The sequence below is a fragment of the Crotalus tigris genome, unplaced genomic scaffold, assembly GCF_016545835.1.
Source record: "Crotalus tigris isolate CLP2741 ecotype Arizona unplaced genomic scaffold, ASM1654583v1 scf7180000018491.14276545383:2951260, whole genome shotgun sequence".
Lineage (NCBI taxonomy): Eukaryota > Metazoa > Chordata > Lepidosauria > Squamata > Viperidae > Crotalus > Crotalus tigris.
In genome coordinates, this window is record NW_024097037.1 from 2,729,014 (window position 1) to 2,742,627 (window position 13,614).

Here is a 13,614-nt window from a genome sequence, read left to right on the forward strand (position 1 = left end):
TACGGTCATGGCCGGAACGTCTCCTGGTTCGTCACTTTCGAGCAGGCCTGGACCGAGATTTACGCCAGGCATGTGTCTTCAGGGGTGTTCCGAATCGGCTCCAAGAGTGGTTCCAGGTGGTAGCTGAACTGGACACGGGACTGCAGCAGTTCCGGAGGAAGGGGGAGGACTCACTCACGCCCCGGAGGGTAGCAGAGAAACCCAGAAACAGTGGCTGTAGGACCCAAGCTCCAGTACCAGGGTCGTCCAGTCTGCCTTCTAGGCCGGCGTTCCGGTGTTTTCGGTGCAACCAACCAGGGCATTGGACAGCAGAGTGTCTGGTTCCCATGCTGCAAAGTAACCTATCAACTGCCAGGAAAGCCAGTTTTACACCCAAGAAGGCCACAGAACAGTTGCAGGCAGTGCAGCAATCAGAAGGAGATACCCCTCAACGGCCGCCTCTGACGGGGGAAGAGGCAACATCCTCCACCAGGTACCAGCTGGTGGCTTATGACAGTGCGGACGACTCAGCCGAGGATCCCATGGTAAATGAGCCGGTATGCCCCTTCGCCATCCCTATCACCCTAATAAACCCACAAACAGGTCATGGGGGGAATACAGGGCCCTTATTGACTCCAGTTGTACCTGCTGCCTCATCAGTAAGGATGTGGTAACCGAAGTCGGAATCCAGGTGAGACGGTTGGCTAACCCGATCCAATTTGAGCAGGTGGACTAGTCCCTTCTAGGGGGGGCTCTGGCCACTCTCATAACAGAACCTGTGAGGATGGAGATGGGGGCCATTGGGAAGTCCTTTGGTTCATTGTGGTCCCCTCCATGACTGAGTCAGTGATCCTGGGGCTTGCACGTTTGGATAAGTGGGGCCCAATGATTTGGTGGCAGGGCGGTTATCGAAACCTATACCTGGGAGTTGGTCCCTGGCCACCAACCCAGGACCCCAAGAAGGCGGAGGGAGGCAGCAGAGGGGCAAAAGCGATCCAGGTCGGCACAGGGCAGGGCAACAGCTTCCCGGCTATGTATGCCGACCTCGTCGAGGTCTTTGGCGAACGTGAGTGAGACATCCTGCCACCCCACCAACCGATCGACTGCGCTATTGACATCGTGCCGGGAGCAAAACTGCCTAAGCTGCATATATATGTGATGACACCCCGGGAGATAGAGAAGTTGCATCGCTACATCGACCGAAACCTGGCCAGGGGTTTCATCCAGCCAGCCCGCTCCCAGATCACAGCGTCGGTCCTGTTCAAGGAGAAGAAGGATGGTTCCCTCCGGTTGTGTGTGGACTTCCGCAGCATCAATGGGGTGTGTGTTGAACATATGTACCCCCTTCCATTGATGAAGAACCTCCTGACCCATCTGCCACAGGGCAAGATATTCACCAAGCTGGACCTGCGCAAAGCATACTATCGAGTCCGCATCAAGCCAAAGGACGAATGGAAGACGACCTTCAACTGCCCGCTTGGTAGTTACCAGTTTCGGGTCATGCCTTTTGGATTGCAGGGAGCTCCTGTGGTATTCATGCAACTCATTAATGAAGTGTTGCATGAACACTTGTACCACAGGGTACTTGTGTATCTGGATGATATTCTCATCTATACTACCACCATGGAGGACCTAAACACGTCTGATGGGCACACTATTTCCGGCAGTTCCAGTTCCAGTTAAAGTACGTACCGGAGGGGTGGAATTTCCTGGGTAACGCCTTGTCGAGACTGCCTCAATATAATAGCAAGCGGGAGGAGGTGGTGCAGGCGATAATGCCCCCTTACTGCCAGGCTTCAACGAGGGCGGTACCCCATATGGTGGCAGGTGGCCTGGGGCACGAGCTAAGGACAGCACTCCAGGATGACCCCTGGTTACAGGACAATCCACACCTGCTGACGAAATGGGATGGTCTGGCTTGGTGTGATGATAACTCTACATTCCGCAAGCACTGAGGCAGGGGATGCTCCAACGTTGCCACGACACGAAACAGGCAGGTCACTTCAGGTTTCTCAAGACCCTACATTTGGCAAGGCGTCAATTCTCATGGCCCGGAATGAAAGCGGACACAGAGGCCTACGTCCGGGGGGGTGCCACATCTGTGCCACAGCAAAGCCCCGTACAGGGAAGCCCCTGGAATTACTGCAACAAGTGGCGGTCCAAACCAGACCCTGGGAGGACATTGCGATGGATTTCATTGTTGAGTTGCTGGAGAGCCGTGGCTGTTGTGGATCTTTTCTCCAAGCAGGTGCACTTCATTCTGTGTAAGGGATTGCTGTCTGCTCGGAGGTTGGCCAGGCTGTTCATTACACATGTTGACCACCTGCACGGAGTACCCCGACGAATCATTTTGGATCTGGGGGGTGCAGTTCGTGGCTCGCTTCTGGCACGAGTTCATCTGATTCATCGGATCATCCCAGTGTTTCAGCTCGGCGTACTATCCGAGCACCAACGGGGCAGCAGAACAGGCAAACGCCATGGTGGAGCGCTATCTGCAAAGCTATGTGTCTCACCAGCAAATGGACTGGGTAGACCTGGTGGCGTTCGTAGAGGTGGCGTATAATAATGCAGTGCATAGTAGCACCGGGTTTACTCCCGGGTGGTGCATGACAGAGACTTTACCCCCATACCTGAGTACAACCAAGGAGATCCCTTGCCCTGTCAACCTAGGGAGTGGATGGTGCATGTGGGATGTGTGTGGAGGGCAGTTAAGGAGGCCCTGGTGAAAGCCAGGGAAGCCACTAAGGTGCAGGCCGATAAAAAATGGAAACCCAGAAACCCTTCCAGGTGGGCGACCTGGTTTACCTGTCTATGAAGTATCTCTGGCTACGGGTTCCTTATAGGAAACTGGTGCTGAAGTTCCTAGGTCCCTTTCGGGTCGTTCAGGTCATTAACCCGGTGGCTATCCGACTACATCTATCCAGGTTTCTGGGAGAATTATGCCCTTATAGAGGCATTGTGGGTGAGGGAGGCAGATGTTTATGCCCCCCGCTTGGTGTGAGCCTTCCATCGCCAGTGCCCTAGAAAGCCAGGCGGGAGAGTCGGCTGATCTGTCTGCTGGGACGGATGACCACTCATGCAAGTCTTCTTTCCTTTCAGGTGGAGTCCTGGTAGAGGGAGCTGCCTGTTGAGCCCCGTGGACCTGACACTCAAAGGAGGGGTGGGGGAACCTCACACTGAACTGTCGCCTCCCCTTCCACCAACTCACCGTCCGGGACTGCCAGGACTCACCACGGCCTGCCTTGCCGCCGGCTGAACTGAGTCTGGGTCCAGGGGGCCGGCAGCTGATGGGTGCAGGAGTTTGGCGCCACCGCAACCTCTTGGCCACCCTCTTCGCCGGCAGGAGCCGCTGCTGGGACTCTGCCAACTGTCTAGCACCTCGGTGCATTGACGAGGGGAATCCCCGCAGTGGCTGTGAAGAGGGGACTCCTCGCAGGCCATGGCACGAGGCAAGGACAAGCGGCCCAGTGCCGCGGGCGGCGGCGGAATAAGGGGAGGGGCTATCTGGTTCCTGGCTATTCGGATGCTGGAAACCTGCCTGGGACCTGCTCCAGCGAGCCATCCGATGCGTGACAAGGAAAGAAAGCAATGTCCCGACTGGCCCCTTATGAGCTCTGCATGCCAGATGCTGGCTTGCGGTGGGGGGGTGGGGCTCCAACACGGAGTGGCTATGTAAAGCGTTGGGAGAGTTCACTCCCAGCACTAACTTTCTCCAGTATGAAAAAGTCATCTGTCACCCATACCTTGCCTGCTGCTTTTTCTTGAGGACAGAGAAGGATGTCTTGACAATATTGCACTCTTTTTACAAGGAGAGATGGAGCAGAATTACATTTTCATACGTATTTCCTTTCATAGATATGATAATCCAAAATTCAAATAAATTTGTAGTTCCGCAGAACTGCAAGCATTTTGTTTAATTCTACATGGTATTGTCCTGCTTGGTTTTCTGTTAACAGATTCCAGAGTGAGGGATTTTCTGAAATGAGGTGATTAATCCCAAGTTCTTCATTGACGAAATATTAGTTACATATGTTTTAAGTATTTACAGTGCTTCATGTGCATGATCTAGTTCAGCAAAGGTAACAGGAGGCTTTTGAGAGATAATGTGCCCACCAGGCTCCCTATTCCATCTCACTTTTTAAAATATTTTTTTAATTAAAAAAATAAAACAGAAGGAAGATGAAATATTGCAGAACAAAGCACAGATATTTTCAGGAATGCATTTGGATCTCGCAAAAGATTATAGGAGGCATCTTGTGGAAATGATACTTTGCCTTCTGTTAGGCGGATGTTTTATGATTGCTGGTGTCCATTATAGGAGCCATTTTATGAACAGAAATATCTTCCCTGATAGCCATTTTGCCACAAAATGCTTTTGAAATTCCAAGTGTGCTTTCCCAAAAGGTTGCTTATCCCTGATCTAACTGTAATTTTTATAAATAATACTGTAAGATAAACTTACGTCATTGCTTCTTCTTTTAGCTGGGCTGGCTGACATTATAAGAGCTGAAATGCAACCCAGAGCTAGTTGATGGCAAATGTTAGATATGAACTGGGGGATAAATGGGGAACTCATCAAATTTGCAGATGACATGAAGCTGGCAGGAATAGCCAACATTCCAGGAGATAGGTTTAAGATACAGAAGGATCTTGAACAAAATGAAATTCATTGGTGAAAAAAAGTAAGGTTCTACATTTAGGCAAGAAAAACCAAATACACAGGTATAGTATAGATGGTACCTGGCTCAATAGTAGTAATTGTGAGAGGGATCTTGTAATCTTAGTGGACAATGATTTAAATATGAGCCAGCAGTGTGCTGCAGCTGCCAAAAAAAGCCATGCAGTCCTAGGCTGCATTAACAGAGGGATAGAATCAAGATCATGTGAAATGTTGATACCACTTTACAATGCCTTGGTAAGGCCACACTTGGAATACTGCATCCAGTTTTGGTTGCCACAATGTAAAAAAGATGTTGAGACTCTAGAAAGAGTGCAGAGAAGAACAACGAAGATGATTAGGGGACAGGAGGCTAAAACGAGAGAAGCAACCTAGAATTAAATTAGAACAATTAATCAGTGGAACAACTTCCCTCCAGAAGTTGTGAATGCACTGGGAGTTTTTAAGAAGAGATTGGACAACCATTTGTCTGAAATGGTGTAGGGCTTCTTGCCTGAGCAGGGGGTTGGACTAGAAGATCTCCAAGATCTCTTCCAATTCTGTTATTCTGGTTTATTTCTTAGTCTTAAAATTATCATCTCAGCCTTTGAGCTATCCCAGTTAACTAAACCCAGAGCTGAAGTTCTGTTCCAGAGCCTTTACAGAAGAAATGGTATCACCCCTCCCTTACTGGTGATATTCCTATTTCTGTTGTTCTTTCCTTAGGTGCCGCCTGTTGCAACACAGAATCCTGAGGAAGACCCAGAACAAGAACTGCAGAATGATGAGGAGTTGCAGCTGCAAGAAGTTGAGAGGCAGGAGGAGGCACCAGTGCAAGCAGAAGGTGGAGGAGCTTCAAAAGAGGGTGCATGGAGTGCCTGTGTGGGCATCAAGCAATATACAAAAGCCTAAGGCTGGTGAGAGGTGGGGGAAAACGGTGCATTTGGCAGCTGTTGCACTTTTGTCTACACTGTTTGTTTTAATACTAAATTTGTAGCAAACTCCAGCAACCCAAGATTCCACTGATTCTCTTCATGTAACCTTTTAGAGGCCTTTTACTTTCTGCTCTTTCCATTTTACACTCGGTCCCCTTTTCTTGTTATTTTTTTTTCCTTTGATGCTCCTTTTCCTCATGAGCCAAGAATCCTGCATTGTAGCCTAGTTTAGACTTTTCCCTTTGGGTCTCTCTTTCCCATTCTGTTTTGATAAAAGACAACACATCATCTGCACCATCACACCTTTTATCTGTGACTCACCCAGCACCTTCCTTTTTCTTGGACTCTTTTTGCTAAGGTATAGGTATCTGGACTGAGACCATTTTGAATTTGTCTTCCAAAATAAGCCTCATGATTCTGAGAAATGGAGTATCACGGTAGAAGATTAAAGGCGGGAGAAAAGGGGCTGTTAAATGACTTCTAAACATACAAAGCATTTCATTTAAAAAATGAAATGGAGAGTGACCATTCTGACTTGGCTGTATCTTTTGTTATGAGTAGTACTTTTCTACCTCTGTTCTTTGAGATATCATTAACTGGAGAAGCCAGAGATTGAGTTTGGTTCTCTCTGCATGCCAATTATGTGCTATGCTTTTGGCAGCTACTCATCCTTCCATCACCCTTCTATTCTTACTTATATTGTGATCTAAAACAAAAACCAAAGTTTTATATTGCAAAAAAATCACCCTGTCTTTGCTGAGGGCAAATTTTGCAATCGGCATCTTCTATCTTTGTTACTTAACTGTATCAAGGGATCTCCTTTTTCTTGCCAATCTTCCTTCTTTTATCTGGAACCAGAATGATCCGTAATGTGATAGCTTCTTCCTGGATTTGGGAAGGGCTTTGATATTGCTTCTGCTGGGAAGAATGTCTCCTTTCCTACTTGAGTCCTACCTGCTACGGAGAGTACATTGCCTGTCAGCTCTATTATGTATTCCCTCTACTTTGGTTGTTTTTCAGCTCCAGATTTTTGTTTTTCCTTTGGCCCTTTCCTTCTCTTTTCTCTTTGTTCCTATAAATGCAACAGACCTTCTGCCATGGTCATCAATAGCAGTTTATTGTTTGTGGAAGTATCTCCCCAATGGCTGGGGTCAAACCAGGGCTGGTCTCCAATGGCACATCAGTTCATCATTTTGTTTCCCCTCCCAAGATGTCTCCTGAGTCAGTGACCACAACCTGTGCAGCCCTTGTTGCTTCCCTGGGTTGGACCCCATACAGTAACCACATGCATTGGGGCAAATTGGGGGACAGAAGAGCAGGACACTGCATTTTGGGGTTTCCTGACTGGATCCAAACATGGAAATAGGCAAAAGGTATAGGTCCTCTTCTCTTCCCCTTCTAGATCTTAATAAGGGGGAAAGCCAGACAATCAAATGAAAAAGGGGTGCCCAGTCCCCCCCCCCGTACAAAGTACTCAGGTATCTCCCCTCAAGACCGGTAGATGGGAAAAAGAGTGAGTTGTCTCTGGATGAAGAAGAACACAGTCATTCCCCAAATCCATCAGGTGCTTCTAAAAAATCAGATTTTCCTGAGTATTTCGGGAAAGTTTGTGAACTTCTTGGCCTCAGGAAGCCAGAACCTGTCACTCCCTCATATTTCAAGACATTCAGTGATGTTCTTGAAGTAGAAAAGGTTTGTGAGGGCTGGCTCTCCATGGTCTTGAAACCCCATACTTCCCTTGAGACTGCCCTAGAATGTCTCATACCTCTACAGTGAATGTTCCTGTGGCAGAAGTTGCTTTTCATTTCACAAACATGTGAAAGATGCATCCACAAATTCGTGAAGACAGGAAAACAGATTCCTTCAACACAAAGCAAATATGCTCCCAGTTATAAGAACCAGCGTCTTGTGAGGGAAAAGACAGAATTTGCTTCTTCCTCTCTTAGGATATTTGTGGGTACAATCATCCCATAAGCCAATAGTACACAATACAACAAATATGTAAGCTTATTGAATAAAAGCTTGAATATAGTTGTTCATTTAGTATATTTCTCAATTCTTACATAGCTAAATAGAGGTACACATTACTGATCAACCCAATGACCCCAAATAATGTAAGCAGAAATGTTATCTAAATAAATTATTAGTTACTAAAAGTTGTTTTGAAGGTCCTTGACTGGATTTCCAAGAGCGGAAAAGACAGTGGGAGAAGTATGAGGCAAAAGTATCAAACCAAATATAATAAATTAGCTCTTACCTGCACTCTTTCCACACATTCACAGAGAGTTCTCCTTTATCTCCTGTTTTATAGCCTAAAAGTATTGGACCTTGATCAGCTACTTTTCATCAATCTTATTATAAATCTTGTTACAATTTGGAAATTGTAGAAAATATTTGAGCAGTTCTTAATTGTGGAAGATATTCTTTTTTATTTTTTATCCTGTCTTATTATTATAAAAAACTCAAAGCAGCAAATATAACTAATATTCCTTACTCATCGTAGTTTCCGAACAATAATCTTGTGAGAGAGAGTGACTGGCCAAAATCACCCAGTCACTTTTATGTCCAAGGTAGAACTAGAACTTACAATTTCCCGGTTTCTAGCCTGGGTGCCTTAGCTGCTAGGCCAAACTGGCTCTCTAGTACTTTACAAGTGGCATTTCTTGGTACTTTTAATCTTTTCATCATTTTTTGATATTCATTGCTTTAGTGTACTCAGTCATACTATTGAATTTCCTTGCATCTAGGTTTTGGATGGATTGTATATACTTTATTAAACTAAATATTTATCATATAGTTTATTAAGCTTATTACCCGTTATTATTAGAAGAGGTCGTTTGCTGGTCATACATTCTACAAAATGTATACATTCAATTGAAATAGCAATTTGTCTATGGATCAACTAGCTTAAATCACTTTTCAGTACACCTTTACTACCTCAGTCATGGCCAAGGCTTCTACTCTGTGATGCAAATAGAAAACTGGATCCAAATTATCTCAAGAAATCAGACTGGGAAAAGAAGATGCTCATACAAATTATGAACAACTAGCTAAGGCTGCTGCTGCTTTCATGGTGGATTCTTAGCCAGAGGTAAGGCAGTTAGTGTTGCCTCAAGGAAGTAATGGTGGCTCATAAATAGGAAGGTAACCCTAAACTCAAATTGGGCCTAATATTGGGTGTGTATATATGGTAACTTTGGTCAAACAGAGGTAAGGACACACCCTAGCAAAAAAGAGTTCTTCATCAACACTCTGTTCCTGGACCCTTAGCTTTATGACCACTTTTTGCTAGAAATAAATTGTAATCTTTTTCTTCTGCCCCAATTCCAAGATTTAATTAAAAAGGATTAGCACATACTAGACATTGGATGACTAGTCAAGATCTACCTGAGCAAAATAGAGAAATTTAAACTCTTTATTTTTCTTTGGAAGATTTCTCAGAACTATAAAGCCACATTGTTCATAATCACCAGATGGATCAAAACTGGCATCAGATATTCCCATGAGACCTAGAACAAGGCTGCCCTATAGGGAATTGTAGCCCACTCACCTAGAAATAGGGCCTCTTTGGCTGCCCTTAATAGTAGTGCCCATTTGTGAGACATATGTGGAGTTTCCATGTAGAACTCTGTGTCTTTCTTTATGAAACAGTGTAAACCTCACTTGTGTCTCTTGGCCAAAAGCATTATAAAAATTACAGAAGATAGCTCATAACAAGAACTAGGATTCCATCTTCAGAGACAGCAGTGGTATATTTCATGGTAGGAAAACTGTATAATGAACTTACTGTGAATGTTTTTTTACAATGGGGATAGAACATTCAACCCATCCTAATAACATTAGAAAGAGAAAATATTTGGCTACAAAGATCTATAGTCTAATGTATACACTGTTTATGCACTTCTAAGGTTTTCTTTTCTTCCTTTGTGATCTGGAATATCAGTCCAAAACTGGGGTGGAGAAAGCAAAGTCAGATATTTTATAGCTTTGCCTATGGAATGAATGGGAAGGAAAAACTCTCTTTAGAATGTCATTGTCTTTATTGTAAAAAAGAAAAGAAAAAGACCTTCACTGTAAATCTAATTTACTGTTCCTATTCTCCCACCTAATAACTTTGAAGACTACAAAGTTAAATTTGATATTCCCAAGGAAACCAAGTTTTGGACTAGATTACCAGCAGCAATTCAGTACTGATTTAAGTACTCTTAAAACCATTGATTTCATCTATAATCAGAATAGAGAATATGGTAATTGGCCTTACCATTTAAGGTTTTCTAATACTGTCTGGCTCATTCTATAGGAAGAATATTGTTATTGGTCTTTTGTGTAGGGGTACTTATATTTACCCTCTTCTCAATGTATCTACTTGTCTCATGGAATTAACTCTTTGCCGATGAGCAACGCTGGCCTCTTCCAAGGAATATGGGTTTAACACTTACCAGTAGATGAGCTTTGACTTTTGTTGTAAAGGAAGGATCAAGGCATCCCTAAGGCTCAACTCACAGAGCTGTCCTTTCTGTGATTATCTGCAATGGGACGTTCTAGCAGAAGAAGGCTTTTTAATCTTTTGTTTCTGCAGGAATGTCTTGGCTCTCTGCTATGGCCCGAAGGTCAGGTAGTCTTTGAGACCATTGGTGCTCTGTATTCACCTGGTTCCCCCTGCCCTCCGGATGCTTTTATCTTTTCTCTTGCATCCTGTTCATTTGTTTTGTCCTCACTTCTTTTGTTTCCTGACCTTGTTCATCCTTGCTGCTTTTTAAAGCTGTTACAAACCAGATGTCTCAGGATATGATGCTAATGATGATCAATGTCTCTCTTTTTAAAGTTAACTTTAAAACTTTATTTTTGTACTGTTATTTAAAAAACAATGGGGTGGGTTGTTAGAATAAGATGAAATATTGTATTTTCCAGTTTCTAAGCAGCACCCTCTAATTGCTGTATGTTCTGCTATTTGGCAAAATACTGGATTACTTTTCTTACCCTCCTGGTATTGTTGGGAAATGCACTTTCGGGAACTAATTTTTCATGGTCCCCAAAATTGACTTTTCATGCTGTCACAGCTTCCCCTGCTGGGGAGAACAAAGTAAAACAGACAGAACTTTCTTCTAGCCTTGCAAGTTTCAGGGTTGCTCAGTGTGGGAATAGACGAAGTTCTGGAAAGGACCCCAGGAGTTTTTAACAATGAATGTCCTGCATCCTGCTGCAAATGGTAATCCCTGTTGCTCTTTGTGGGCAGCCATCTCTATTAAATGAGTTCTAACATTTTGGCGTGCAGGAATATCCTTGCAGTGTGAAAAAGAAGAAGCATAAAGAGATGCAGTCCCTCCAATCTTTGGTCTTTGCATTGCACATTGTGTTTTTTGAGAGTTCCATTTTTAGCTGCAAAGGGCAGCATAAGTTGTGTAAGAAAATACATCTCTTTGGGTAGAAAGAAACCAGCTGGAGTGTTTCTCCTTCAGTAGATATGCTTCTAGATGGAGAACTTGGCTTGTGTTCAAATAACAATTCTTCCTTGGGAGCAAATCCAATAATAAGTCTTACGCCTTTAGACTGAGAAGGAGAGTGTTGTCCTTCTTGAACAAGATTTTATTATTCCTGAAAGTACATCACTAAGCAAATCACATTCGCTTGGTGTGAACTGCACCAGATTTTACTGAAACACAGCAGTGTCTGAGAAGGTCAAGAGAGGTGTTGCAGATTGGGGAGGGGCAATCCTGTAATGCAAACCCCATCACTTTTGTACACATCCTGTGACATCATAATATGTACCAAAGGGTAGGCTTTGCAGTGCAGTTTGACTTTTTTTCAATGTGATGAAAACAAGCTGTGGTGGATGTTACTGCTGAAACATACCCCATGAAGATCTAAAGGCAAGCAAACTGCAACATGACAAATATTTCATTTTCCTTCTAAATCTCTGTTGCCAGAGCAATTTTTCCAGCCTGTTGTAATTCATTAGCTTTTCCAGATTTGCCATCTGGTAAGCAGAACAAGGGAGTGGGTGGCAGGAACTCCAAGAGAAGAGGAGCTGATTTTGTTTTCTTTATATGTGTACCATTCAGTGGAAGACCTGAAAGCATGTCCAAGCGGGCAGCTTTAAAGATATACAAATGTCCTCTAGCATGCAACTAGCCAGCCCAGGGAGAAGAAGATGGATTTGACTCAGCAATACCGTTGGTTTGATTTTTACCTGGCTGATCAATTTCACTTCTGTTTATCTTGCGGTTGCCATCTGTATGGCTGTTTGGAGATACCTTTTTTTTAAAAAAATGTCCTTATGGAATAGAAATTAGGAGCAGAAATATATAGTGGAGAGATGGAGATATGTGTCCTCTAATCCTGCCCCTTCCAACCTATTGTATAATTCTGTTAAATTTCTATGGGATTGGGGATGGTTCACAAATTCAGGTTCCCAGATACACAACTGTAACTGCAATTGCCAAATATTTTTTTTACTCGCATTTTCTCCATCCCAAAAAGTCAGGCCGAAGGGAAGCTCATATATTCTTCCCTATACCTTTTCTTTTTCATGATACTTGAGAAGGGCTAGTCACAATACTCTAATGGACAAGCATCTGCCCTTTGAAACACTTGAATGCATGCATTTCTGCATGCCCACACAGCCACCTATGTACATGCTTCATTTCAGTGCTCCAGGAACTATCATAGCCATTTATGTAAATCAACAGGATAAATATTACTTCTAATATAAAGCCACACATTTACTACAAAGATATCCATAATTCTGTTAATTGAGACAGCAATTTTTAAATTGTGTCCAAGGATGCTGTGTAAAAACTCTTGAATAAATTTCACTATCTCATTACTATGTCTCATGTTCTTGTGCCCTCAGAGAATATGTACTCATCAGAATGTGCATAGAAAACACATCCTTCCATAATGGCATTTGATTCCACCAACTCATTTATTTTGCTGGAAATACAACTTAAGATTCTAGAGGAAGAGAAGAAGAGCTAAAAGGTTGAAACCCAACTAGTTAGGCCTGAGGCTGTGGGTCTTGAGAGCTGTTTTATGTTAAGATGGTCTCAGATTAGGATGCATTTTTCAGATCTTAACATTGCGTTCTCCAGCAGGATGGCTGTACAGTCCAATGGATGGGTTCTATGACAGTCTTCCCGCCCGACAGACTAGGTCAAAACTTTGGCCACACCCTTCCTCTGGGCGTGACTCCAGTTTTGACTTAGTCTCGTAGCCCGATAACAGTAGAAAATTTAGCTCCAGACATAGTCAGAAAATCCATTTTATACCTTAATTGGTCATTCAGAGGAATTCTCAAGGAGCTCAGCAGGAGGATTCCAGTTACTAGATTGGAGCACCGAGCCTGTCCGTTTGAGCCGTGTGGTGAGCGTATCTGTGCAGATCGCACTAAAAAAGGCCCCCACTTTAACGTTAGCCTTGCTCTTCTTGTTTAAAAAAAAAAAATTCAAACAGCTGAGACGCGCGGATTCCACGGCCCTCCGGAGCGACCGGCAGGTCTGCGGATCACTGTCTTTCTACCGGAGAGGAAGCCTTTCAGCTCTCCTCGTCCGAAAGGAGTCCTTCATCCTCAGCTGTAGCGTGAAGGTCCTCGCGATCTCCGGAGCGCTAGGCAGATCCGTGGATTACTCTCCTCCGCAATTCCTGCGTTGTTGATTTGAAAAGAAAATTAATTTCTTGACCCCCTCTCACTCTTGAGACCAACCAATTTGCCTCAGCGAGTTGCCAAGAGCCTCAAATCACCATTTTAGCCTCGTGGCTTAGGCAGTTGGCAGTTAGGGGGCGTGGCCTTCTCCTTCATCGCCATTTTAAGCGTGCTTACTACTGCAATCCATTTAGTGCTTTAACCACCTGGAGTCTCTTGAGAGCAGGCTGATACTTATCTAGACACAGAAAGTTATATGTTTAAAGGAGAGAGAGAGGGAGAGCGAAGTTTCACTCCCTCGAGTCTGTTTTTTAACACCCATACAACGGGGGACAGTACAATAACTGTTAACCTGGGATACTACTAATAATTAACCTTGGTGAAGGAGTGCGAAGGAATTG

At 44.1% G+C, this 13,614-nt stretch overlaps 1 protein-coding gene across 2 annotated transcripts in view; it reads left to right on the plus strand.

Moving 5' to 3' along the window:
• KCTD17 (potassium channel tetramerization domain containing 17) overlaps nt 1–12,397 on the plus strand; it is a 36,356-nt gene extending 23,959 nt beyond the window's left edge. For both annotated transcript variants that reach the window (XM_039353116.1, XM_039353118.1), the window contains one exon: nt 5,363–12,397. In XM_039353116.1, the coding sequence (XP_039209050.1) occupies nt 5,363–5,548 (186 nt within the window). In that variant the 3' untranslated portion in view covers nt 5,549–12,397. The remainder of the gene's footprint in view (nt 1–5,362) is intronic.
• Nucleotides 12,398–13,614: the final 1,217 nt, after the last annotated feature.